The sequence below is a fragment of the Choloepus didactylus genome, chromosome 1 (assembly GCF_015220235.1).
Source record: "Choloepus didactylus isolate mChoDid1 chromosome 1, mChoDid1.pri, whole genome shotgun sequence".
Lineage (NCBI taxonomy): Eukaryota > Metazoa > Chordata > Mammalia > Pilosa > Megalonychidae > Choloepus > Choloepus didactylus.
Window position 1 is genome coordinate 94,682,862 of NC_051307.1, and position 27,877 is coordinate 94,710,738.

The 27,877-nt window shown below is 44.2% G+C and overlaps 1 protein-coding gene across 1 annotated transcript; it reads left to right on the forward strand.

The window, feature by feature from the left end:
* The first annotated feature begins 3,433 nt into the window (after positions 1-3,433).
* NRROS (negative regulator of reactive oxygen species) lies at positions 3,434-27,174 on the forward strand. The gene is made up of 3 exons (XM_037837692.1): positions 3,434-3,626; positions 21,284-21,404; positions 24,943-27,174. The coding sequence occupies exons 2-3, from the start codon at positions 21,297-21,299 to the stop codon at positions 26,917-26,919; spliced, it is 2,085 nt and encodes a 694-aa protein (XP_037693620.1). The 5' UTR covers positions 3,434-3,626; positions 21,284-21,296; the 3' UTR covers positions 26,920-27,174.
* The last annotated feature ends 703 nt before the right edge of the window (positions 27,175-27,877 follow it).

Sequence of the window (27,877 nt, forward strand, 5' to 3'; positions counted from 1 at the left end):
CCCCAAAGGAAATCCCCTCCCTGGTCATGTGCTGAGGCCAGGAGGGGCGGGGGAGGCCCTAGCTCACTGCTTGGCCAGGACGGCCGCTGAGGTGAAAGGCCAGGGTGGAAGGGCTCTCCTCTGTGGCCAGGAGTTGAGAGCCCAAGGCAGAGTGAAAAACACCAGAGGAGGGCAAGAGGATCAAGATCTGGGGCTTGAGGTGAGCTGCCAGTACCGGATGTAGCCCCTACCACCCCACTGCTGAGTACCATGGATTGAACTCTTCTCTCTCACAGACTCATCTGGAGAAGGGAAGCTGATCCTTGTTTCTCCCACTGTATTCCTTGAATACTCTGCCCTCTCCTAGGATGTGTCACCCTTCACTGTCTCTGTAGGTTCCTCCTCTAGTCCTGAACAGGGTCTTTTGCTATCATATGGAAAAGGAATGAGAGGAGTGGGAAGAAGCCAAAGGTCACTTTAATCTCCTTGGGTGACTGAGAAATCCCAACAAAGTTAAACTATTATGAAGCTTAGAGAGAGAGAGAGAGAGAGAGAGAGAGAAGGAGAGAGAGAGGCTCTCAGAAGGCAATACCAAGAGTCATAGACATATAGGTTTGTTGGCTTCCTTTCTCCTTTGCTTCTTCTCTCCTTTCCTCCTTCCTTCTTTAAGCAACTATTTACTGATCCCCTTTATGTGTATTGGACAGTATACTTTTTGGAATAGCACATGACCCCTGCCTTCAAGAAGTTTATGATGTAGTTAAGTTAAATCACAACACAAGAGCTGTCATGAGGCCAAAGTGGGGAAGGCATCATGGAGGAGGGGGAAGCTCAACCTGGCCTTCAGGATGGGGAGGGTTTGGGTAAGCAGACAAGAGGCCATTCCAAGCAAGGGAACCCTCTGATGGAGGGAGAACAGAATGGGGAGCATTTGTCCTGTGTTTGGGGAAATAGTGAGAAGACCAGACTGGATGAAACCCACTTGGGGACCATGTGTGGAAGTGTGGGAGGTAACAATGAAGAAGGGCCTGAGGCAAGACATGGGGAGGGGTCCTCACGGTGAAGCTGAGTGAGGCATCTGGGCTTTTTCCTCCAGCTGGGAATTGCTGGGTCCCTTGCTTTCACTGCAGATCTCCTCATGGTTCCCGGTGTGCTGCTTGAAGCTGAACTTGGCTCTATTACTGTTGAGCCAATAGTGGATACAAACATCACAGTGCGTGGAGCAGGCTTCAAAGAAAAAGGCATATATTCTCCCAGACTTGCACCATCCTGTAGAGAGGTGTGCTTGGCCAGGGCTTAGCTGGATGACCATGAGTTGGACTCCAGAGGAAGTGCCCTGATCCCCCCACTGTCTTGCATATATATATACATTATAGTTGGCAGGGGGCCCAGACCACCTAACCAAGATGGAGACCTGAGCTGTACAGTCAGAGTTACAGTCTTGCTGTCACAAGGAAAATTCTGTTTTCAGTTGCAAATCAACACTGGCTTCAGATGAAAGTCTTGGGGTTCTTCCTGCTGAGCCAACTTGCTGCTAGATTAGAGGGAGAATTGCTGGGCCATATGCCGACAAACTGCTTGTCTCTACACAACCATCAAGGCCACTGATTTTCCAAGTTTTTTTTGAGAAGCAGCAGCTGACTTTCTAAAAAGAAGTTCTGTAGAGAACCCAAACAAATAAAACATATAATAGTGGAATTGCTCAGTTGAAGAGAGATGGGCTGCCTGGAGTCCTGAGGCATCTCTGAGGAACTCCTGAACCCTGTTGAAAACAGTTTTAAACCACTTCTCCAGGTAAGGAAGGCAACGGAAAGTCATGAAAGGGCTTTAAGCAGAGAGTGAGATGATCCAATATGCATTTTAGAAAGATTCCTGTGGCCGCTCTGTGGCATCTTCATTGGAGAGGGTCGAGATTACAGCAGGGAGCCCAGTTTAAAGAGACTACTAAAATAGTCCAGACACAAATTGATGAGGTCTAGACCCAGGGCAGGAGCAGCAAAGACCAAGAGTAGCGTTCCATTCAAAAAATATTTCTGAGTTAGAATCAGCAGGAGCCAGTGACCAACTGGATGTGAGGGGTGGTGTCTGTGAGGGCAGGGAGAGAAACCCGCTAGGACAAAGGACAAGAGTTCAGTTTGGGATACATTGGGTTGTGGAGACTCTGGGACATGTAGGACTTGATTGACCAGTAGACAGTTAAAAATATAAGTCTGGATCTTTTCTCTTGGGAGAAAATGTTGGAGCTACAGATTAAAAATTGGGAGTTAACGTATTGGTAGACTAAAAACGTGGGAGTAGAGAATATGTATACATTGAGAAGAGACAGACCTGAAAAAGAAATGCTGGCTGTGACAATTTGACCCTTACTTAGGTTTTTAATTTTTTTTCATTGCTGTCATATTTTATTATTATGAATGAATATTTTAGGGTGCATAGATGATTTGCTGGATGTTTGGAACAGGAAAGCCTTACTCCTACCCTCATAGGCTGGACATGCCAAGGAAAATAAAGCTATACAGAATTACAAATCAATCAGTGTACAAGAGATGTGACTCAACTCTGCCTCCAGGCAGGACACTTCCACTCTCCAGACGAAATAAGAGAGCAGAACTGGAGACCCCTTCTCTGCAACCCTAGTATGGATGTCTACTTTATTCATTTGGCAGGCAGCAGCTGCTGTACAGATTTTGCCTTCTCCACTAGATATTAAGCTCCTGGAGCACAGCAGCTGTGAGATAATTCATATAGAGCTCTTAGCACATGGCTCAGCACCCCTTTGTGACTATTAATCATTCTCATAGTTCTTTTGAATTCTCAGCAAGATTTACAAGGGAACGTTGCACCCATACTACTGTATAAAAACATCAATTCTTGTAGTCTATGATCAAGAAGCACAGACAACATCTGACAGTCATGCACAAAGCAATTTCCATTTCTTACCTTTTTTCCTTAGCACATTAATGGGCCATATATATATATGATATATGTATGTGTGTGTGTGTGTGTGTGTGTGTGTGTGTGTGTGTGTGTGTATGTCAATAAAGACTGAGTGGATGATCCTTCCAGACAGTGGATCCCACTTTACAACTGGAAAACTTGTGTCCTGCCCATTCCCACAGTCTGCCCCAGACTGGGCCTTGGGTAGAACCTTAAAGTGTTTCGGGGTCAGCAGAGTTCACAGGTAAGAGCTCCTGGCTAGCAACCCTTCAAAATCTCGAAGGCAAGAAAGCCTGGGGGGCCTTGGTTAGCATTTCTGGAAACCATAAAAATACCCACTTCCTTTGCTAAACCCAACCGGGGTCCAAGGGGCGACTGCTGCCCGGACCCGGGCCCCTCCCATCCCCCACAACACCCGTGGCGGCAGTTCCCTCTAAGATGCCTGCTCTGTGTGAAACGAGTGCTGAGTCGCTCACTCTCCATGTGACTTCAGTTTCCGTCCGTTCCTTCCGCAAGTGCTAAAATAATCTGATGCCCCAGAGAGAGGAGGCAGCGCAGCCCCAGGCGTTGGCTGCTTTCAAGGAGGCCGGAGCCCCTGCAGCGCCGCGCCCCTGGGGAGGATGCGCCCCGCGGAGCCGCCTGGGCCTGCGGGAGCCGTGAGTATTTCCTCGGTGGCGGCTCCCCGCGGGGCAGCCGCTCCCCTTCTCGAGGTGAGTGGGCTCGGGGCGAGGCTGGGCGGGAGGAGTTCAGCGTCCGTGGGCCAGGGCTCGGGGCTGACGGGGAAGTGGCAGCTTGCTCCTTCCAAGCTCCCGGGCTTCTGTGCTCCGTGTGCGGGCTACGGCAAAGCTCTGGCGTAGGTGGAAACGACGAGGGCTTTAGAGTTAGACTTGGGTTTGATTCCAGAGAATGTGAGCAGGACAGTAAACCTTTCTGAGCCTCAGTTTCTTCATCTGTGAAATGGGGACAAAAAATGCTTCCCTCCGCTGCGGGGTGACTGGAAGGAATGAGACCACGCTGTGAACACTCAGGGTGCTCAGTGCTTGGCTCTCCTTTCCTGTTCCACAAGGTGGATTGAGAAGCAGTGTGTCATAGATGAAGACGTGAGACTCATTATCTGCAACACATATTTACAGATGCCTCCCATGTGCCAGGCGTGAAGACAGGCGAATCCCTTCCCCCGACGAGCATTTGTCCTTGGGAGTTTACTAGAGTTCTACAGCTAGTAAGTGGCCGACAGGGACTAGCTCCCAGCCCTTCTGATCCCCTGTTGGGTGCTCTTCTGTAGCCCTCAGGGCATCTCCTTGTGGATTCTAGAGGGTTCACTGCAAATCTCCATGCACCCAGGAACCAGACAGAAGTAAGTGACCTCTAACGTGGCTCCCGGCTACACTCAGGATGGGGTGCCGCTGAGAGAAGGTCAGCATGTGTCCGGCTGTGGCTGCGACTGGAGGAGTCTGAGGCAGGGTCCTGGGAATGGAGACCCTGGGCAGGGCTGGTCTCGGGGAGAGAGAGAGAACCACACTGGGGGAGCCTGTGTGGTTGAAACATTTGGAGTTTACCCGGCTAGCCCTCACCATGGTCTGTGACCCCTTCAGCTATTGGCAGCGTCCCATTGTCCTCCTGTATGTGGGTGGTTTGCTGGGTTTTACAGCCTTGAGACTTCTTTATTTTCTTCACGCACCTCATAGGCTTGTACATATTACTACAGAGGATTACAGAATCATGGGCCCAGAGAAAAACCTCAACTCCTGCCTTTAGGTCAAGTGAACAAATAAACAAACAAACAATACCCTGCTTCATAGAGCGTGCCCTCATGGGAACTTCATGAAAACCCCGATAGCCCTTAAACCTGTCATCGAAGAACAATAGCGTTCCAAAGGGACAACAGACACCCAGCGTCTTTGCTCTGGGGTGCATTAGGAATGCATTGCACTGTCTATGGTCTTCTTGTCTCTTGTGATGCGAGTACTGGTTATAACCTGCTCTCTGGCTGCAGTGTGCACTTACATCCCACGGTGTAAACCATTCTTGCATGGACAACTCTGTGTGCCTCACATCTACATTATAACCACGTGATTCAGGGGAGGATGGGCTTTCAACCATGACTGTAAAACATACTTTCTCAGAACATACTTGTCAATAATATAATCGCAGGTGTTCATGCTCACTGATGCTTATTGATGTGTCTTTGCAATGAAAAAATAACTCATTTTTTTTCACCTTTGGTAACGCTTATTTGTTATATTCACTTCCCCAACAAACTTTTGTTCTGAACTTTATCATCAAACAAATGTCATGTGCTCAGTGTGTGGGGGGCACAAGGCTAGGTTAGGTAATAATCTCTGAAAGCTCAGAGAAGTGAGAAGAGGGGAAAGAATGCTTGGATCTCACCCTTACAAGCAACTATATGCTTGAGTACAGGGTTATATTAGGTAGGAGTATTTTAGTTACAAGTGGCAAAATAAATAAATAGATAGATAGATAGATAGATAGATAGATAGATAGATAGATAAATCCCTCAAATTGACTTCAGCACACACAAAAAAGGGATTTGTTGTTTCAAATAACTGAAAAGTCTGTGGGTAATGGCTTCAGGCATGGCTGGATCCAGGTGCTCAAACATCATTGCTCAAACAACATTTATTCTGTTCCTCAGCTTTGCTTTGCCTTCTTTCATTACCAGGCAGGCTCTGAACTGTTGTCAAAGATGTCTGGCTGCAGCTCTAGGCTTATATCTCACCAGTTCGACATCTGAAGCAGGATAGAGAGCCTTTTCTCCAGTAGTTGTAGCAACAATCCTTGGATTGATTCTCATGGGCCTGGCTTCTGTGCTGTGCCCATGATGAGCCAATCATGGTGGTTAAGTGAATAAGAGTCCCTGATGGGCTCAGCCTTGTTCATAGGCCCACCCCTGGAACCATGAGTTGCAGGTCAGACCCAAACAAACATGGACTAAGAAAGGAAGGGGTTGGTTTCTCCAATGGAAAATTGCATTCCTGTTACTAGAAGGAGGAGAAATAAATATGGGTAGGCAAAACTAACTGATTTCCAGGACAAATGGAGTCAGGAGACTAGGTGCTGATACCAAACCACGCGTGTCTTTTCCCACTTTAATGCATGAGTGATTTCAGACTGAACTGAGGGAATAAAGGAGAAAGTAGGAGCCTGTCACAGTTCTCACCAGTGAAGTGGGCATGAGGAACAGGGCTGGTGCCAGGTGATGGGCTAAATGCAGCTGCACAGCCCTGTGAGGACACAGGGACTCCCCATCTCCAGCCCTAGCTGAGAAGGTCACCTTGGTCAGACCCTGTGCCAGGAGCCCTCATCAACTTTCTGCTGCTGCCTCTAAGAAAGATAAGAATCAGAATGGGGATTTCTCCTCAGGAGACAGCACTTGGGGGCTTCCTTTTCTCTCTAGCTCTTCTCAAGCAGAACCTAATATCTGAGGCAGTCCAGCACCCTCAATGCCCAGCAAGGGCTCATCTTGAGGTACGCATCATGTGCTCCCAATAACCCATCTTAGCTGCCACACCCTATTGTCCTCCCTGTTGTCACTCACTCCTCCCCTGGTCCAGCTCTGATCCCTTGGGTCTTTCCAGTCTTTCCCAGTCTCTCTTGTCAGCGGTTCCACCAGATGCCAAGGCTGGGCTCTCTCCCTCAGCCTGCAGGTCAGTGGCAAGAGGGGTCTTTTCCTGCCTGGCCCTGGGCACCTGCTCCAGCCTGAGTGTAATCATCTCCCGGCTGCTGCCCAGCCTGGAACCCTGAGATCTCCTCTTGGGACTTCTCTAATGGCTTTTCACTTGTTTTAGGTTCTTGGGCTTCCTCAGGTCCCTAAACAGAAGCCTCCATTTTAACCAATAATCCTGGTTTTCTATTTCCTTCTAAATCTCAGGTTTTCAAGCCCCTCTTTCAGAACCTCTAAAATGCTCTCATCTTTGACCTAGGTCCACTCCCTGGTGTCAACAGTTTACCTCATCCCCATGGAAGCCCATTCCCATAACACACTCACGGGTGCTGTACAAAATATCAGACACCTTATGGCACAGGCACTGAGGAGGAGATGGGATTGGCATTAGAAGCAGAGTCCTGGGGGTTCCTGCTGGGTCAGGTGTTGACACTGGTTGCTGGATTGTGGTGAGATCCTGGGAGCTCCAAAGAGGGGTCAGGCAGTTGGGGCGAGGGCTCATGGGGTAGCTATTTACCCACAAATCCATACCTGTGCAACCCAGCTGATCATTCATGTGCCATATCCTCCTCCCAGACAGGTACACATCTTGGACCTCCCACCTGGTTTTGGCTTCACTGTGTATAAACTATGTGACTTTGAGCAATCACTTTGGCCTTGATGGGTCTTGGATTTCTCATCTGTAAAATCAGTTTAATAATGCCTAATACATAGAACTGTTGCAAGTATTAAATACAATGTTATTATTATTAACATTGTATTTTCCAGCACAGAAACTTTTTTTCCAAATAAAATAGCTGACTTTGCAATCTCCGGATGCTCTTCAATTAAATTGACCCAGAAGATTGAAAATGTGGGAACGTTTCTTTAAAAGTTAAATTACTTGATATGCATGTTGAAGTATTTAGGGGGATTACAATATTAATTGACTGTAATTTATTTTGAACTGCATTAAAACATAAGGTGGGTTAAAGAACAGATAGAGTATGGATAGATTAATAGATATATGATAAAGAAAGCATAATACAGTATTAATAATAAAATCTAGATGGTGGGTATACCAGTGATCAGTTTTAAATTCTTTCAAATTTGCTGTATATGCAAAATTTTTCATAATAAAATATTGAGGAAAAGTTAACATTCCTTTTCAAAAACATAAAGATCGAATAATAAGAACCCCCAAATTTCGGTAGGAACTACCTATGATATGTTTTTATAGTATATGGATTATTGGATATTGTTCAACTGAAACATTAGTCTGTGATGAGGAGGTAACACATGCATTGGGCCTTGAAGGATGAATAGGAGTTTGGCAGATGGAGAAGACCAGTGAACAGGCCACAAAGGAAACAGCATGTGAAAATGTGTGATTTAATCAAGGATACCAAGTATCCCAGGGTGGTTGGGGCTTGTGGTATTGAGGCTGAGTTGATGCTGTACTCACAGAACTAGTTTGACTTCAGCCCTACCTCTCTCTAGCTATACGGCCTAAACTTTGTGAGCCTCAATTTACCATGTATAAAATGGGGATGATAACATTTAGCTGCTAGGTTTTTGAGAGGATTTGTTCATGTAAAGCAACTGGCATAGCACCTCTTCCAAGGTGAGCACTCAGTAAACAGCTATTACAGTTATGAACCTGGAAAGCAATCTGGGTGCGATTATACAGACCTCAAATACTAGCCCATCAAGCCCATCAGTTATCAGAATCCATATCATTCCATTCCTCGGTTGTGTTCTTCCTCACGGAGACCAAGGGAGAAATAAATTTTCATTCTCATTCCACTCGAGGCAATATGTCTCTGCATGGTCTTTCCTCCCCATGTCCCAAGATCAACTCTCTGGTCCACACTTTGCGGCTTCTCCATTTCCTGTATTTAAACACCAGCTCCGTGTTGGCACGGAGGAACTCCGCTTTCCCCTGAATTCTGGCACCTGCCCCGTCTCACTGCAGAAGATCTCTGCCTCTTGGGAGGGTGCTCTTGCAGGCCCTGGAGGAATTAGTGAGGGTCCGTTCCCTGCACTTGAACTGAGGTCCACAACATTACCTTATATAGAAAGAACTCCCTCACACATTCTCCCACTCATTCTTGACACAACCCTGTGAGGTAAGCAAGGCAGTTATTATCGTCATCCATGGCCATGGAGTGGAGGTGGCAGAGCTGTGCCAGGTATCTTCCACCCAGTCCAGGGTCCTTTCCCCTCTACAGAGCTCATCTGTTTCCTCTTATCAAGAAGAAGTGTCAAGTGGCCACTCCCTCAGAGGTGATAAGGGAACCAACCTGTGATACTGAAAGAAAATGAGAAGGTCCAAGTGAGGGCGTTGTGGGTTGACTGCCTACCCACAAAGATTATGTAGGTGTTTTACACACAAAAGTGACACCCAGGGACCCTCCTCGCCTACATTAGCTGTGCAGAGCAAGGTGTTAACTCCCCAGTGGGGGACACATTTGCATTTTTAAGACCTGTGGCCCAGAAGCAGTGTGTGGCCGTGGGACAGGATTGAGTGAACTGACCTCTGTTGGTTCCAAGGGGCTGACCTCGACCACACAGAGAAGTGGGTTGATTCATCTAAGGCCCTGAGTAAATTAAATGAAGTCTGAGCAGGCTGCCTGGAATTTCTGTAGGAAGGGAGGAAGGGCACCCATGGTCCTTAAACCTCCCTCCTGGAGGTGGCAGAGCCTCAGTCATTCGCACACAGACTCTGCCCACAAGCCCAGGCAGGCTCAGTGCCTGGATCTCAGGAGGTCCTCTCCGGGGCAGAGCCCTGGGGACAGCTGGGCTAGGCTCCGTTGGAAACAGGAAATCTATTTTTAACCAGTGCTGGGGAACCATCCCTCTACCTGCCCTGTGGCACCTTGTTGGATCATTTTATCTCTCTGGCCTGAGTGTTCTCACCTCCAAAGTGGGGGTAGGTAGTCCCTTCAGAAATGGGATGGTCAGTTCTTCTCAAAAGGATGGTCAGTTAATAAATCTGAATTGATGTGCATTTGCAAGAAGGGTCACATGTAACAGAATTGTCCATTCTCACACTAATTCTCAGGACCACACTTTCAGGACCATTTCAACAAATTCAAATTATTCAACTCACTTATTTATCCAGGCTTAGAAAGGATCGGAGTCCAAAAGGCAAATGTCAAGTGTCTCCAATATAGTAGAATCAGCTCCTTACAAAGCAGGAAGCTCCCCATTCCTGGGTGTGTCTAAGCACTGGTAGCTTGACAACCTGTCGGGGACCAGGGAGTCTTTACTGGTGACAAAGACATTATTTTTTCACATTTCTTGTTTTTATTTCAACGTTTAAAATATTCACAGATGGGAGTATTATATTCATTGACATCTCCATGGAAGATGTACCAAACAGAGCATACAGGCATTCCACAATTACAGAATTACATTTTGTGACTGTAAATGTTTATCCCTAGAATTTATCTGGAAAAAGCCACTTAAAAAAAACACAAACAAACAAACAAAAAAAACTTTTAGCTTTTCACTGCATTAATTTCCATAGAAAGTGAGCTGCAAAGAATTTCAGGAGAAATACCTAAATTTATTCAGCACTTTTTGAAAATTTCCATCTTTTGTAGTACTCTAACACCATACTTCCGTCAGAAACACTTAATTCTTTCTCTTTTGCCCCCAATAGCCAAGCCAGAATGTACTTTTTTGGGTTTTTTCCTAACTCTTTTTCTAAACAAATTATGTAGAATAGGTTTATCATCACCACACCTTGCCTAGCTAATGAGGTAGGAGATATTCTTCAAGTTCTTAGTCATTTATGAAGCAGAGCAAAAGACAATAACCAAATTTTAAAGAGCTTTTCTTTTTTAGTGGCTGTTCTTTAAATAAAATGCAACAGAAATGGAAATTGGTCAAATGTTGCTCATACTTTAAAAGACAAAAAAGAAAAACCCACTAGAAATCCCTGCTACTGAGTATATGTATTTAAGGATAAAACCTGAGTAGTGGCATTAATTAAATTCATTCGGGCATTACAAGGTAAGTATGATACCAATATCAAAATGCTGAGCTTTCCTTCTGGGAGAAATCTTACCAAGAAGATAAACTTTAAACAGAACAAAGACTATTTTTTTGAGCATTCTTTTAAAACTTGTCTTAATGCAGTAACAACCTTGTACTGCAGGTGTTATTCTTTCCATTTTACTATGGACGAAATTGAGGTCCAGAAGTTTAGTGATGTACCCAAAGTACATCACTAAACTTCTGTACCCAAAGGCTTTGAACCTGTTCCATCTGTCCCTTAGCCTGGGCTGTTCTTTCACTCAGAGCTGCTTTTCAAGGGCTGTGCTGAGAACATGCAACCATAAATCTAAACCCCCTTGACCCTGAAAAAAAAAAAAGTGATGTCTATAATAAAACTCTGTGTCAACAATATTTTTCTTCCATCAGCTCCAAGCATAATCAGTTTAAGTACACTCACAGTAATTTTGATTCCAGTAATAAGGAATTCTCTATTTCAATGACATTTAGTAGGCTCCAATTATGACTTATGTTTTAATTTTTAAGTGATAACAAAGTGACTATTCTTTTAAAGCTTGTGTTAATACAGTTATTGAAGTTGATTGTTTGAAAATTAGCAAACACAAAGAAGCAAAAATACAGATCTGAAAAAAGTAAATAGCAGGTGCAATTCTCTCCACTTTTGAGATTCTGGAGGGTACCCTTTCAAGCATTTTCTATGCCCATACAGATACATGCATATTCTTTTAGCAAAATTGGAATAATACTATACATTCTGTTTTGCCCTTTCCTTATTTTCTTTATAATACTTTATTAGAACATCTTTCCATGTCAGTAAATGTATTTCCACCAAAGTATTTTTGGTTGCAGCACACTGTTCTTATATATAGTTGTGTAGTAATTTAGTTCAGTAATCCTTCCATTGTTGGATTTTTAGATGATTTATACTTTTTATTATTTTTACTGATGTTGCATTTGACATTCTTGTTAAAATACTTTTAAACTCATGTAATTCCTTAGAACAAATTCCTAAAAATGAAATGATTGAATCAAAAAGAATCCACATTTTCAAGGTCTTTGACAAATTGTGCTAAATTGTCCTTCAGAAAAAGTGTGCCAATTTCCTCTCCCACCTATAGGGTATAAGACAATTCTTAGGGAGGAAAAAACCTCAAAAGCCATCAAATTGCCTATATTTTAATAAATTCACTGTTAAAGGAAAGCCAGAGAAGCAAATCCTGAGAACTCAATTCACACATCACAGTTCTAAATGTGCTATTGCCTCAATCCCCAATTTGCAAGTTCTTTTTTGATGCATCCACCGTCTGAATATTGATTATTTGCAAAATATAAGAATGCATTAGTTCACCAAAGACTACAACCATTTCTTTGCTTTTAAAACTATTCTTTATTTTCTTTTGCATGTAATTTCAAAATCATAATGAAATAAAATCTTTGAATTTAAAAGTACATTGTAGACATTTCTCCAAAGAAGATATAGGAATGGCCAATGTTGTAGTTTGCTAATGCTGCTGGAATGCAAAACACCAGAGATGGATTGGCTTTTATAAAAGGGGGTTTATTTGGTTACACAATGACAGTCTTAAGGCCATAAAGTGTCTGGAGAACCTCTGTTAGCTGGGAAGGCACGTGGCTGGTGTCTGCTCCAAAGTTCTGGTTTCAAAATGGCTTTCTCCCAGGACGTTCCTCTCTAGGCTGCAGTTCCTCAAAAATGTCACTCTTAGTTGCACTTGGGGTATTTGTCCTCTCTTAGCTTCTCCGGAGCAAGAGTCTGCTTTCAACGGCCGTCTTCAGACTGTCTCTCATCTGCAGCTCCTGTGCTTTCTTCAAAGAAAAGAAGAGGCTGTAGCTCCTCTTCCAAGTGTTACTCTCAGCTGCACTTCAAAATGTCACTCACAGCTGCACTGAGTTCTCTCCTGCCCGTCAGCTCATTTATATGGCTTCATTGATAAAGACCCATCCAGAATGGGTGGGGCCACGCCTCCATGGAAAGATCTCATCAGTTATCACCTACAGTTGGGTGGGGCGCATTTCCATGCAAACAACCTAATCCAAATGTTTCAACTTAATCTCCACTAATACTTCTGCCCCACAAGATAACATCAAATAATGTGGCTTTTTCTGGGGGAGGTAATACATTCAAACCAGCACAGCCAATAAACACATGAAAAGATGTTCAACAGTCGCTAGTCATTAGGGAAATGCAAATCAAAACCACAATGAGATATCACTTCATATCCACTAGAATAGCTGTAATAAAAAAGACAGGTAATAAGTGTTGACCACAATGTGGGAAATTGGAACACTCATATATTGCAGGTGGGAGTGTTAAATTGCTCAGCCACTTTGGAAAGCAGTTTGGCAGTTCCTCAAAGTTAAACATAGAGTTAACTTAGACCCAGCAATTTCACTCCTAGGTATATACCCAAGAGAACTGGAAAAGATACATTCCCATAAAAACTTGTTCATGAATGTTCATAATAGCCAAAAATTGGAAACAACCCAAATGTCCATTAACTGATGAATGAATGGATAAACCAAATATGGTATATCTATATAATGGAATATTATTCCACCATGAAAAGGAATGAAATTCTGATGGATGCTACAACATGGATGAACCTTGAAAACACTATGCTAAGTGAAAGAAGCCACAGATAGTATGATTCCATTTAAATGGAATGTCCAGAATAGGCAGATCTGTAGATATAAAAAGATTAATGGTTACCTAGGTCTGAGGTTAGGGTAAATGGAGAGTGACTGCTAGTTGATAGCTCTTGACTGTAGAATGCACTTTGAAAAATGCATCCCTGGATTCAAATTCTAGCCACCTTCTCTAATTTTCAGGTAGCACCATAAGGTTTGCATGTGCTTTTTTGAAATCAGATGTTCATTTCTGTTCTTTGCATTTAAGCTTATTAAAGAGTCCAAGTCCCATTTTAGTTAGGTTCTTTTGTTGCCAGGATTCAAAATATGGGCCAGCTACTTGGTGATGGTGGAGTGGTTACCGCAAGAAAACATGCAGCTTGGAAATGGAGCTGGACTTGTAAAGAGCCATCAGGGACCTTGAGTTGCAGCCTTGGAGCCCTTTCTCTCTACTCATATTTCCTGCCTGTGTGGTCCACCCTTTTGCCATTCTTCTTGTTCCATCTTCTTTGATCTCTGCTCTCTGTTGACTGTTTTATTCTTTTCTATTCAAATGCCTTATTATCTAACTCATAGCTTCTGCTTCCTTGTGGCATGATCCCTCAAGATTTCAACTCTGCTTTCTCTCTGTATGCCTATTAGTCCAATTTCCCCTGCTAGTGTCTCTCTCACCAGGATCACTCAGGGGTGCTGGTTGCAAGTAAGGACAGGCCTCCTTGTCAGTTGTCAGTCGGGTGTTTCCTGCAGATTGTCATGAGGCGGTCACATGATCCTCCTGAGGGACCCTGGGTGTGGAGGACGGAGCAATTATTCTGGACAGTGGAAGTTGCATTAGTGCATCAACCATATTTCCTGAGCCACAATTGGGACACCCGATCTAACATTTTTGTGCACCTCTTAGGTGTAAAAAGCATTGTAAAAGCTCTAGCTTGAATGCCAAAATGATAGAATTTTCAGGGTATTTTAAAGATTTTTGTGTACATGCATTTTTTAACTTAACAAATACTGACTGAGCACCTTTCTGAGAAGAATATTTGTAAAAGGACATACCTGGAAAATTTGAGACAAAAGGTTACTCTAATTTCCCTCTCCCCTGTTTAGGAACACCAACATTGATTTCATTTTTCCCAATTTTTTTATTCTGAAAAATTTCAAATTTACAGAAAAGTTAAAAGGAAGTAAAATGCTAATTTTACCAATTGGTAATATTTTGCTTTAACTCTCCTTCTCTCTTTATTGAGCTATTCGAAAGTAGGTTACATAGATTGTAGACATCATAACACTTCCCCCCCAAAGTATTTCAGCATGCATTTCCTAAAAATAGGGCACTTTCCTACATAACCACAACACCACTATCATACCTAAGAAAACTAGCAATAATCGAATAATATCATCTGTACGTATCATTTGATCACACATCATTTGGTGTGTATTTAATTTTCCCCAATTGTCTCAAATTTTTCCTTTAGAATTATTTTTTAATGCAAAATTCACTCAAGATACATGCATTGCACTTGGTTGTTATGATTCTTAAATCACATTTAATCTAGAGCAGACCTCCTCTCCCCACCCCCACCACCATATGCACCTTTCTCTGATTTTCATCACTGACGTTTTGAAAAGTATTAGCCAGTTGTCTTGTAGGACATCTTATGGCCTGGATCTGTCTTACCGTTTTCCTGATGATTGGGTTTAGGGTAAACATTTTTGGCAAGAGTAATATCAAGATGGCGCCTGTACTTTCCAACACACCACACCAGGAGGCTCAGAACGTCAGATGGTCATCCAAATGACCAATTCCTGAGATACAGGGTTTCAAAGAGAGGAAGAGTTTATTGCTAGGCACGAAGCAGGAGATCAGATGGCCTACCAGCTTAAAAATCTGTCTCCTTGAACTAAAGTAGCTCTGATAGTTTTATAGTATCAAAAGATGGGCAGGTTTTAGGATAATGAGCACAGTAGAGGTGACCTAATTATTGAGCATGCACAGATTGAGTACATGCTTAGTTACAGAACATACGTAAGAAAATGGAGCCTTAATATGATGATGGCATGATTTTTAGAATTATAATGAGGTATAGGTCACTTGTAGGTCAAAGTCTAAGCTACTGCTCACGTTGGGGCTGGCCCATTTTGGTTAGATCCAGCTTCAGTTATCAAGATAACTTTGGACTTGGGGTGGATTAATTCTGGGCTGATCCAAAACCCTTCAACAATAAACATTAGGGACTGTCTTTAGTGATCATAAGAAAAAGTCGAAAAACCGGATAAAATGGGTACAAATGAGGGTCAGTCACAAGGGTTTTACAATCACAAAGGCACAAGATTAAGGCTATGCAATCATTATCAGGGATCAAGGCAGCTGGCTGCAGTTCAGGTTTCAGGTATTTCTCTTTGTCTACTCTAATATACTAGAAAGTAAAAAGGAACATCTATATAATGATTCTGTAATCATAATCATCCTTCAATCCTAACTTCTCAGTTACAGTGCTAAATTTGAACATTTGGTGAAGGTTGAGGTCACCTTAATTGTTCGCTAAGAGTCAGAGAGACCAAAGCCCCTTGCCTGAGGCTTGCAAATGTTTCTTGGTAGTAGGAATTGTTTGAAGTGGTCACTGACTGGGGTTTCTGTTCTTCATTATCTACTCTCTGTGGTCTATGACCATCTGACCTTCCCCTTCTCCCAAGATCCCAGGTGGGATTTACACTTTTATTTTCAACAAAGGCCTTCTCCCTTTCTCCTCATCCCTATCTAGTTCCTCTGCCCTCCTTGTTCATGGGTGTAAACATCCCACATTTAAACCCTGCACTCATGCGTACTTGGCATCTGGAGATTCCCTCCCCCCAGACCAATCTGTATTTGTTTCTCTGATAGCTACCTACTTTCCCCGTGAGACCTATTTCTTTAAAGATTTTCCAGTTTATCTGGTTATTTTGAAGAGAAAATTCTCAATTACATGCTAATATATGTATAGCACTCTCTCATCTGAACACTTGCTAATAGCTCCTGTTGCAAAGAGGTTGCAGTCCTTGCTCTGGCAGCAGCTACTGTAGTATCAGTTGTGTGCATTGGGGAGGGGGGTGGCGAAGCAGCCCTAGCGAGAAGAGGCAATCACTATTGCCTGAATAATATTTCCAGTATTCAAGGCGCCCCTGAATATTAGAAATCCAGCATCCGTTGCTAAAAACAAAGCAAACAAAAATCGACAAAGCAAAAGCATAACTCAGGTCAGAGTTACTCCTTTGTATTCCGAAACTTTTTAAGTATGAGATTGGGGACCTTTCTGTGGCCTTATCTGATTGACCCTTATCTGATGGTAGTTGTGCTTTAATGTCAGCTGATTAAGACATTAAATTCTGTTATTACATAATAACAGAAAACTAGTCAGAGTTCAGTAACCCTTAAAGAATATATGTTTTATTAATACAGGAAAATCTACATACATTTGATAAAAACTTCCCTCTATATATTTATTTGCCAGAGGGCATGTCAAAAATAGAGATGCTGCACTCCTGAACTATTGTGATTCTTGTGATGAGCGGAAATTTCAGGACCCCAAGAAACAAAGACCAGTCAAGTTTTCACTTGCCGTTTAGTCCCTGCCCATTACCAAGGCAAGTATTAACCACATATTCCCTTCACTGAAGCTACTTCTTGACCTGCATGTGGCTGTCTTTATTCGTGCAAGCAGTCCTGGGCCCAAAACTGATGTGGCCCAGAGTGGATGTGGAAGTATTGCCTCAAGTTACAGCCGAGCCTCTGCCTGCAGGATTGGAGGGGGTGAAGGGAGCACCTGTTCCAAAAGGGGTAAATGGGTAAATGTTTTCACCCCTTTCATTGTTTCACATAGCTCAAGGGGTCATCCACTCAGTCTTCTCAGTCTTCATTTACCTTATTTGGATCAATGAAGCAGGAGCTTCTCGTGTATGTGTGTGTGTGTGTGTGTGTGTGTGTGTGTGTGTGTGTGTGTGCAAACAAAAATCAAGCATAATTTCTGAAACTTTCTTGAAAGTATGCATTCTTTTTCTTCACTGTTAGCCTTCTCTTGTTTCAGAATAGTCTTGATTCATGTTTTTATCAAGTGAATCTGTTTTAGCCACTTATTTATTGATCAAATCTAGAGGACAAAATGCTAGACAAAAAAGCCATGTTGCATTTCTGCCTTTTAGGAACACTGACTCTTTATGGACAAGGGACAGATACTGGGTTGAATCACAGGTTTCCATGATAACCAATTAGAATGCATAGCCTCAAGATTAATGGTTACATAGGGGAAAACATTAAGCATTTGAGACCCTAATATTTCAAAGACTTCTTAGAGAAAAACTGCCAAGGTTGTTTTATGATGGCTGGACGCAAGCAGGACAGTTAGAAGATAAAGAAGTATAACTGCAACCCTAAAAGGACTTCACTCTAACATGAGGTAGACTTTATAATTTAAATATTTCCAACTCGAATGCATTACAGAATGTAGTACAGAATCTCGTCTCCCACTAGCATCTGTATCAGCAACATCTTATCCTTCAACGCTTCTCACTAATTCGAGGCTCACAGTCTCTGACTTTAGCTATGATCATCATAAAAGATTTAGACAGACCTTAAATAAATTGTTACCTGAATAAAAGAATATAGGATCTATACTCTCTATTAAAGCACACGGAACTTATCATTTTCTGCCTCCGTACTTGGAAGGGACCCCTCAAAGTTTTTTATCGGGTTTAAGAAGAACAGATACAAGCAGCATCTGTTCATGCCATCTGTTTCCATGTCTGGATCTCAGATCTCATGGAGTGTTTCCCAAGGGTCATCCGGACAAAGAGGAGGTGGGGTGGTTTTTCCAACAGTACTTGGAACACGGGTTGATTTGCATTTCCTTTGTGTTAAATTTGTGGTTCCCCCTGTGGTCCACAGCCATGAAATGGGAACAATTGATCCAAATACTTTTAATTATAAAGAAGAGAGACTCCAGGTTGTGTCATTTAAATTATTAATATCATACTGTCATGTGTGCCCTCCCTCATAACTGTCTTCCATTCACTTCCCTTTTCTCCCCCCAAAATGTTACCTTTGATGAGCAACATTTGGCTTAAAAAAACAGGTGTATTTTTCAGAAGGTGTCAGAGAGATATGAGTAAAGTGGGACAGTTACTTATTTGTACACTGAAACTTAGGTACACTCTTACAGCTGGAGATGCTGCTGGGTGGTCCTCACCCGAGTGAGGCTGAGTGCGGGTGAAGAGGAAGCAGCCCTGGGCAGTTTGGGGGGGGGTGGGGGTGGTTATGGGATTTTCCAGTGAGGTATGACATCCAAACTGTCTTGTACTGTTTGCAGTACCATGGCTCTGAGGAAGCTTTCTGCAGCTACACACTCCAGGAAGGCTGGTTCTCAACCAGAAAGGCTGTATTTGAAAGACACCTGCAGCCTGGGAAACAGCCTTCAGAAGTCAGCCCCCTGGACAGAGCAGAAGGGAAGGGGGAGTCAAGCATCTGAGGATAAACAGCCCTCAACTAGCATAGTCATTTGTTCCTGGGATTAGCCTTGTTCTGAAATAGCTCTCCCTATAGTAGGTGTGATCATAGAATTTATTAGTGTAGAATTTTTGATCCAACCTTCTTGCATACATTTTACACATTTAGTTGGTATAATAAAATACTCATCCTTCCAGCCAAATTATTCATTCTTTTTTCTGCCTTCTGTAGCTGTTGAATCACCTTGGAGATATGCACAGGAATAGCAATCACTCAACCTCTTTGTTGGTGTTTAGAACTCGTAAATAATTATTACATTATTAACTACCCTTAGGGTTAATGAAGTACTTTCACATAGATCGAAAATATTTGTTCCTCATAAAAACTCGGTGACTAGTTACCATTATTCCCATTTTGTGGAAAAATAATCTGAGTCTTGGAGACTTTATGTGAATTGCCCAAGGCCGAACAGCAGATAATGGAGCCAGAATTCAAACCCTGGACAGTCTAGTTCTAAATCTCACAATCTTCCCACGAAACCCTGCTGCCTCATGGGAGTTGCCCGCAGGCCACAGTAAGAGTTTTTCTGGGCTGTCTGGCTGAGTAGAGGAGTGGATATGTTTGAAATTTGCAAAAATATTTGGTGATCCTGAAATTAAAATTGCAGTACCAAGCATGAGTGACACCAAGCCTATCTAACTTTCCACTCTGAAGAAGTTACACTCTTTCAGAAGACATTACACTCTTGCCCTGTGAGCGTGTAGGTTCAGTAGTTCGGGACACAGGGCTGGCTGTCCTGGAAGGGTCAGGATCACAGCAACAGGCACCACCCCAAGCCTGACAGAGGGGCTGGGGGAGGGAGTGTGTCCGCCATTTCCACCTCCCTGTCTCCCCACAATGTAATAATATAATACAAGGCACAGTGAAATTTGAATTTCACATGCGAAATGATTTTTTTAGTGTAAATATGTCCCAGATATTGCATAGCACATACTCCTACTAAAACATGGTTTGTTGCTTATCTGAAATTCCAGTTTAACTGGGCAACTTATAATTTGCTGAATCTGGCAAACTTACCTCAAGGAGGGCAGTGGTCCCATGGTTCCAGGTGTGAGTGGTGTTGGGGGGTGTACTGGGAGGATATGAGGGTGGGAGCCTATATGGCTCTGCTTTTGCCACCTGGGCCCTGTGCATGCCCATGAGGTAATAATTCCCACACAGGTGCAGAAGCAGAAGGGAGATCTGGGAAGGGGATTCCCAGTGTCTGGCAAGTATTGCTATATTCTGAATTGGAGGTTCCCTCTGTGGTCAGCAGAGCTGACCTGGCCTGAAGTGAAGTTGATTCACCTGCTTTCACTTAGCTTTTCACTGGTGAGTATTCAAATCTGGCCAGCAAGCTAAAATTAGCTTTCTAGATATGTAAACCTATTTGAAGAAGGGGAAAGAGGAAGGGGCCCAAGAAGGCTTTGGTGTGTCAGGCAGAGAAGTCGGCAAGTTGCCTCTCTGGTGAATGGGTGAGGAGGTTCCCGATGGCACAGGTGCTGCCGGCCCAGGAGACTGAGAGCAGAAGCTGTGGTCCTTCCTGGGTGGATGTCAAGGAGAGAGGATGGGGCAGATGGAATGCTGGGGCCAGGTGCTTCCCTCTGATTCTGAGGAGGGGATGCCACGGGTAATAAACTCTTCCAACAAGAGGGCAGTCAATCCAACAGCACCTTCAGGGAGGAAAATTACATGGCCTTCCCTGGTAACTCACCCTGGAGCTCCGGGTGGGTGGGGATGGGGACCTGGGGCCCGCTCCCAGACTTGCAACTAAGTACTTCTGGAACCTTGATTGTCTCTGTGCTTTTGTTCCCTCTAGTTCTAAAATTCTGGTGGCATACATAAAACTTTAAGCCTCTTCATGAATCCTGTTTTGTGTTCACAGGCCAGACAAGAGAGCTGATTACCTACACTTCATCAATAATCTTTGTTATATATGAATGTTGTGATTTCAGTTTCTCCTCAGTTCTCCTTCCTTTTCCAGGCAAAACATCAAAATCCTTTTCTCAAAGTGCTATATTTAAATGACTTAACCAGTGAGATCTACTCTTTTTGAAAAGCTTTAGGCCAGCAAGACCATGGGTAATTTTGTGGAACCACCATTCATTTATTCATTCATTCAACAAATATTTATTGAACTTATGTATCAGGGAGATTTGAGCTGCTGGGAGGAAAGCTTCAGCAAAACTACAAAACAGGAGAAACTCCAGGTGACTTGAGACCTGGTTCGTGAAGTCTTTTGCATTTCTCTTCTGTTGCTGGACTCTTGGGCACTTCAATGTTCAGCCACCTGTCCATTAAATGACAGAAGCAAAATGAAAATGGGTTCTGATTGACAGTGTCAGTGAAGGGCTGAAAGTGTTGGCTAAATTGAGGCATTTGAATAATCCGTGGGTTTCCACCTCCATGTAGCTGTGCACATCCAGGACCAGAGATAACTTGGGAGCTGCTCTTTCTCCTGAGTGCAAAGCAGCCCTCTGGGAGGTCCTTCTCTGACTTGCGTCTTTTCTGCCCTGTGTCCACAGTGCTGCTCTTGAGATGGAGTTGCTGCCCCTTTGGCTCTGCCTGAGTTTTCACTTCTTGACAGTGGAATGGAGGAACAGAAGTGGAACAGTCACAGCGACTTCCCAAGGGGGCTGCAAGTCGGTGAGTTTTCCCCCAAGAACCCTGAATTGCCTGTTGCTCCTGTACTGACACAGTTTGGTCCATTTGGAAAGCTGGATTGTCAATCAAGGAGGGGAGGAAATGAGTCTAAATCACTCCTTGTCTGCTAGTACCATGCCATGAGTACGCAACTCTTAACCAAAGGTTTCTTTAAGATGATGCTTGGGAATGTCCAGGCAGTCCCTGCCCCCACCTTATTCATATCTGCTGAGGACAGGAGGCCCTGGAGACAGGCCTAGGTCAGCCAGGTAGAAAAAAGAATACATCTTGTTAAAAATCTGGATGATTGAGTTCCACTAGTGGTATCAGAATCTCTGGGTGGGCATACTAAAGTTGGAAAAGCACTGCCTCCGAGTTTTTTGGACAAGATGCCTGAGCTTGCATGCTCACCTTCTCCAGGGCTTTCAGCCTGTATACAGAAACAGTCTTGGGTGCTAACAACTGAGTACATTTTTTCCCTTTGCCTGCAACTCAATGATATCAAGTGTGTGCTTGAGAAATATACATTTAAAAAACATTCCTTGAACCCTGTTGCATGCTAGGAACTAGGAAGACAAATTGGATGCTAGGGCTACTACTTACATTCAAGAATGTGTTCCCAAAGCTGATGACTCTTTAAAAACCAGCTGTCATGGGTCTTAACCTCTTGGAGCAACCTTTAACCACTAGGCTTTACACAGTATACTCCAGTAAGTTATAGAGATTAAGAGTACAGCACAGTGGTTACAAACGTGGACCCTGAAGCCAGACTGACCAGATTTAAATTCCATCCCCACCAGTCACTAACTGGTGACATTTGGGGCCACTCTACTGCAGTTTCCCCATCTATAAAATATGGAAGTAATAGTAATACCTATTAATAATACCATAACAATGAGTTGTTATGATGATTAAGTGAGTTAATATAGGTAAAGCATTCAGAACACTGATATGCAGTCAGTGCTCTAAGTTTTATCTGTTATTATTGTTATTGTTGTTATTATTATTGTTATTAGTCTCTGCTACCCAGACTTCCACCATTCCTTTCCGGGGCAATAAAAGTTCAACTTCATGGTAGCTATTCAGGGGTTACCAGGTGTAGGAAGAGGAGAGAGTAAAGCGTGGACTCTGTGACAGCCCCCAGAGTTCAGGCTAGACTCCCTGCCCGACCTCCCTACCCTGGTGGGCAGAGTAGGGGCTTGGCTGCCAGTGAGCTCAAAGGGTGGCTTTCAGATGTCTGTTTTGAATTGAGGTCCGAGTTCTAGAATCCAGGCATTCTCCATTGCCCCTCACTGCATTAACCGTGCAGTGTTATCATAAAGTGGACATACTAAGGTTTTCTTGGGCCCTGAAGGCCCCATGGTCATTTTGCAGCACTCAGTGGGACTGCGGGGAATTATGGAGGTATGACCCCACAACTGCAGCAGCTGTGGTGAAGCAGGGTCCCACAGCTTTAGGAAAGCCCCTAACCACAGCATTCTCCAGAGAGACCCTGTGGAGAGGGGAACACCAACACTTACTCAAATGAAGAAATACACCTTGCTTCTGGATGGGGAAATTCAATTTTGTAAAGATGTCAGTTCTCCTCCAGTTAATCCAAAATTGTAATGCAATCCCAATCAAAACTCCAAAGACTTTTTTTTGGAGAAGGACAGGGTGGTGGAAGGAACTTGACAGATTCATTCTAGTGTGCACCTGGAAATTAGAGATACACTTAAATGCTCAACATAGATTAATTAATATAATTATGCTATTAATTAATCATGACAATGATCATAGCTAACATTTATTAAGTAATTGCATGCCAAGTTCTGTTTTAAGCATTTTCCATACATAAACAATCACCCTAAATCTTCACAAAAGCCCTATGAGAAAAATACGATTTCCATTTTACAGATGGGGTAATGGAGGTCCTGAGTGGTTAAGGTAATTAGCCCAAGGTCACCCATTTGATAAAAAGCAGAGCCAAGATGGGACCCCCGACTGTCTGGCCCTGGAGCTCTTCATTTTAACCATTGTGCTATTCATGCAATAAACTAATATACAGCTGCTAAAAACAAAGTGTTCAAATTTATTTGTGTTTCCAAGGCAATATGTCTAAAATATATTGTTGAGGGAAAAAAAGTAGATTACTGAACAGCTTTTAGAGTTTGGTCTCATTTTTTGTTAAAAAAAAAAAAAAGGAAGAAAGAAAGAGAAAAGAAAAGAAAAAGGATAACATCTTTATAAAAGAAAATCCAGAAAGAGATGTAAACAAAAGATAGGCAGTGTTTCTCTGAGGGAGGGGCTTCTGAGATTTCTGAAAGTTGAATTTTCTATATTTCTATGCTGTATCAATTTTTAGCTATTAGAAGGTTTTATTTTAATAACGAGAGAAAGAGCTTGAGGCTCCAAGAAGTCAGTTCCTTGCCCAAGCTAATAAGTGGCAGAGCCAAGGTCCAGACTTGATACCTGTGCTTCTTCCTCTCTGTCGGGACTTTTCTCCCCTGTTCCACTCCTCCCCTCAGCCCCTGGGATTGGGCCCGCACTTTTAGGCAATCGCTGGCTTTGTCTTACTGGCTGACCTGTAGAAAGGAATGTCGTTGCTCTTCCATGCTATCACTTAAACCTTTTCTCCTGGACGCATAGCTGACATCCAGAGGCTGACTGTTTTTGCCAATCTTGTAAAACATCAGGCTGACTTAAAGTGTCCTGAGGCCTGTGTGGTTTCCGCAGTGACATCCGGGTCGCCCCGTCTCTCCTGCCTTCTACTACTGCACAATCGCAGGAGAACAGCGTGGGGAGAGCACTGAGACGGCATTGGGAGCTCTGCCATCGAATCTTCTCTTCTCTCTGGACCTCACTTTACTTCTCTGTAAAGTGAAGTATTTTAAAAAATATCTTTTTAAAAGATATTTATCAATCCAGAGTGTAAGGGAGCCTCCCAGGCAAAATGGTGAAATGGAGACGTGGCACTGCTGGGTGTTTGGCAGTGGTGCTGTTGTATGCACAGGTATTAGGTAATAGTGACAGCAATGCAATCGTGACCCTTTACCAAGTGCTGGCTGTGTGCCAGGCACTATGCTAAGCTCTCTGGGCATTCTCTCATTTAATTCTCACAGCAATCCTCAGAAATAGGTACTATTTTAATCACCATTTGAAAGAGGAAATCACAGATTTAGGTTCAATTATTTATTACCCATGATCACACAGAAAATAAGTGTCGGAGATGGGATACAAACCCAGGTAGAGACCTGGTCCCCAATCCTTCTTGTAGTTAAAATCAAACTGAAAGTACAGTTGTCACATCTCAACACCAAAAGAACAGGCACCCAACTCTTCTTAACACTGTGTGTACTAAGTGATGCTGGAACTCAGTTCCTGGCTGACCATTTAAGTGAAGGTACAGAACAAAGAAATTTCCTTTTCATTCTACATTTTCCTATCTTATTTTAAAAATCATAAACTCTAGAGCCATGCCCAGCGATTGCAGGAACATTCGTAAAAATGAACTAAGCCTCTGTACATGAACCTCTGCTGACCAGTGTGTTTTTGGACCTAGGTGGGTGGAGTCGTTGACTGCCGAGGGGGGCACTTTGCTTCAGTGCCCAGCAGTCTCCCGTCCCATTCCCACAAGCTCATCCTGGATGCCAACCCACTCAAGACCCTGTGGAATCATTCCCTGCTGCACTACCCCTTCCTGGAGAACCTCAGTCTGCGCAGCTGCCTCCTGGAACTCATTGGCCAGTGTGCCTTCCAGAAGCAACCCCACCTGCGCAGCCTGGCTCTCGCTGACAACTCCCTCTCAGAGAATTACAAAGAGGCAGCAGCTGCTTTCCACTCTCTTCTGGATCTGCAGAGGCTGGACTTGTCTGGAAACTCCTTGACGGAAGACATGGTGGCCCTCATGCTCCAGAACCTCTCTTCACTGGAGTCTGTGTCCCTGGCAAAGAACACCATCATGAGGCTGGATGACTCAGTCTTTGAGGGTCTGAAGCACCTCAGGGAGCTGGATTTGCAGAGGAACTACATCTTCGAGATTGAGGGTGGCACTTTTGATGGCTTGACTGAGCTGAGACACCTCAACCTGGCCTATAACAACCTTCCTTGCATTGTGGACTTTGGCCTCACGCGGCTACAGTTCCTCAATGTCAGCTACAATGACCTTGAATGGTTCCTGGCATCGGGGGGTGAGGCTGCCTTTGAGCTGGAGATGCTGGACCTCTCTCACAACCAGCTGCTGTTCTTCCCGCTCCTGCCCCAGTGCAGCAAGTTGCACACCCTCCTTCTGCGGGACAACAACATGGGCTTCTACAGGGACCTGTACAACACCTCGTCGCCACAAGAGATGGTGGCCCAGTTCCTCCTGATGGATGGCAACGTGACCAACATCACCACCGTCAATCTCTGGGAAGAGTTTGTCTCTAGCGACCTCTCCAATCTCCGCTTCCTGGATATGAGCCAGAACCAGTTTCAGTACCTGCCTGATGGCTTCTTGAAGACAATGCCTTCCCTCTACCACCTGAACCTCAACCAGAATTGCCTGATGACACTCCACATCCGGGAGCATGAGCCCCCAGGAGCACTCGCTGAGCTGGACCTGAGCCAGAACCAGCTGTCAGAGCTGCAGTTGGCTCCAGGGCTCACCAGCTGTCTCAGTAACCTCCGGTTGTTCAACGTGAGCTCCAATGAACTCCTGGGTGTCCCAACGGGCCTTTTTGCTAGTGCCACTAACATCACTACAATTGACATGAGCCACAATCAGATCTCACTGTGTCCCTGGCCGGCTCACTTAAACCGGGTGGACCCCCCGAGCTGTGTAGATTTTAGAAATATGGCATCTTTGAGGAGCCTCTCTTTGGAGGGCTGTGGGCTGGGGGCCTTACAAGACTGCTCATTCAAGGGGACCTCCCTCACTCACTTAGACCTGTCCAGCAACTGGGGGGTTCTGAATGGGAGCCTCGCCCCTCTCCAGGATATTGCCTCCACGTTACAGGTCCTGTCTCTTGGCAACGTGGGTCTCAGTTCCAGCTTCGCGGCGTTGGACTTCTCTGGGTTTGGGAACCTGAAGGACTTGGATCTGTCAGGAAATTCCTTGACCAGTTTCCCAAGGTTTGGGGACAGCCTGGCCTTGCAGACCCTGGATCTCCGCAGAAACTCGCTCACAGCCTTTTCCCAGAGGGCAGTGTCTGGGCAGCTCATGAGGAGTCTGCGGACCATCTACCTCAGTCAGAATCCGTATGACTGCTGTCGGGTGGAGGGCTGGGGGGCCTTGCAGCGCCTGCAGACACCACATGTTGCCGACTTGGACATGGTCACCTGCAACCTCTCCTCCAGGGTAATTCGTGTGGTGGACCTGCCTGAGAGCGTGCCTCGGGACTGTAAATGGGAGCGGGTGGACATGGGCCTGCTCTACCTCGTGCTCATTCTCCCCAGCTGCCTCACCCTGCTGGTGGCCTGTACTGTTGTCTTCCTCACTTTTAAAAAACCTCTGCTTCAGGTCATCAAGACGCGCTGCCACTGGTCCTCCATATACTGACCCTGGCTACTGGCCATGGTGAGAAATTTGCTCTGGGTGTGTAAAGACACTTTCTCTGTGTCAGATTTCAAGATATGATGCAGAGGCCAAGTCCCATGAATTGAGGTTTTAATTAAAATTAAAGATGTTTCCATCCCTTAGTCTCCCAAGTTCTTCCCCCATCATCATGCATAATCATCATCCTGGTAAAGTATTTATTATGTAACATTCTATGAAAATAAAAGACAACGTGTCTCAAATATTTTTTTAATCAAAGGCAGCTTGTGTATTTTTCTTTTTTGAATGTTCACTGGCAGCTTCACTTAGATTAGTTTCCAGTGCCCTTCCCTTGCTGACATCCATGCAGCTCATGAGAAAGGGCAGTGATTTAGTGATTGCCCACAGCAAGAACAACTCCAAGAGTATTCCCTGTGGACTGTGAGGGTCAGCACCCCAGGGATTCACGGCGGACAGGAATGTTCAAGCAGAGCAGGGAGAGCTGGCCTGAGAGGAGAGCTCTTTCCTCCTGTCTGGATTGACTTGTTTTGCCACTGTGGTCAGAGTGGCCTGTGACGGGGCCATCTCCAGGTGCCCTGGATTCATACCTGCAGCCTCTAGCAGACAGACATAAAAGTTAAGAGAACCGCAACTGGGCTCCTGGGTTTACCGATTCGGTCAACTGGACACCAGGCCCCGTAGTGTTCTGAGGGAAAGTAAAAAGGAATGCAGGAAAGGGTGAATTCTGCTAACTTGAGGACCACCCCTACTCCACAAAAAAATCACAAAGTGCTTCTTCACAGATGTTCAGGATCGGCCTTCACTTCTTTCCTAGTTCCTTTCTCCTCCCTTCCTTAAATGAATAGTGAAGAGTTTCTGGAGGGGTGTGGGGGATGGATTATTATGAATAGCCCCTGCCCTATAGGTAGTTAGAATTTGCACCCCCCTTACATTTTTATGCCTGCTTATTAAATCATAAAGG

Coding starts and splice junctions, on each gene's coding strand:
- NRROS (XM_037837692.1), top strand. CDS start 21,297: ATGGAGTTGCTGCCCCTTTGGCTCTGCCTGAGTTTTCACTTCTTGACA. Junction 21,405..24,942: donor CCCAAGGGGGCTGCAAGTCG/GTGAGTTTTCCC, acceptor TTTTGGACCTAG/GTGGGTGGAGTCGTTGACTG.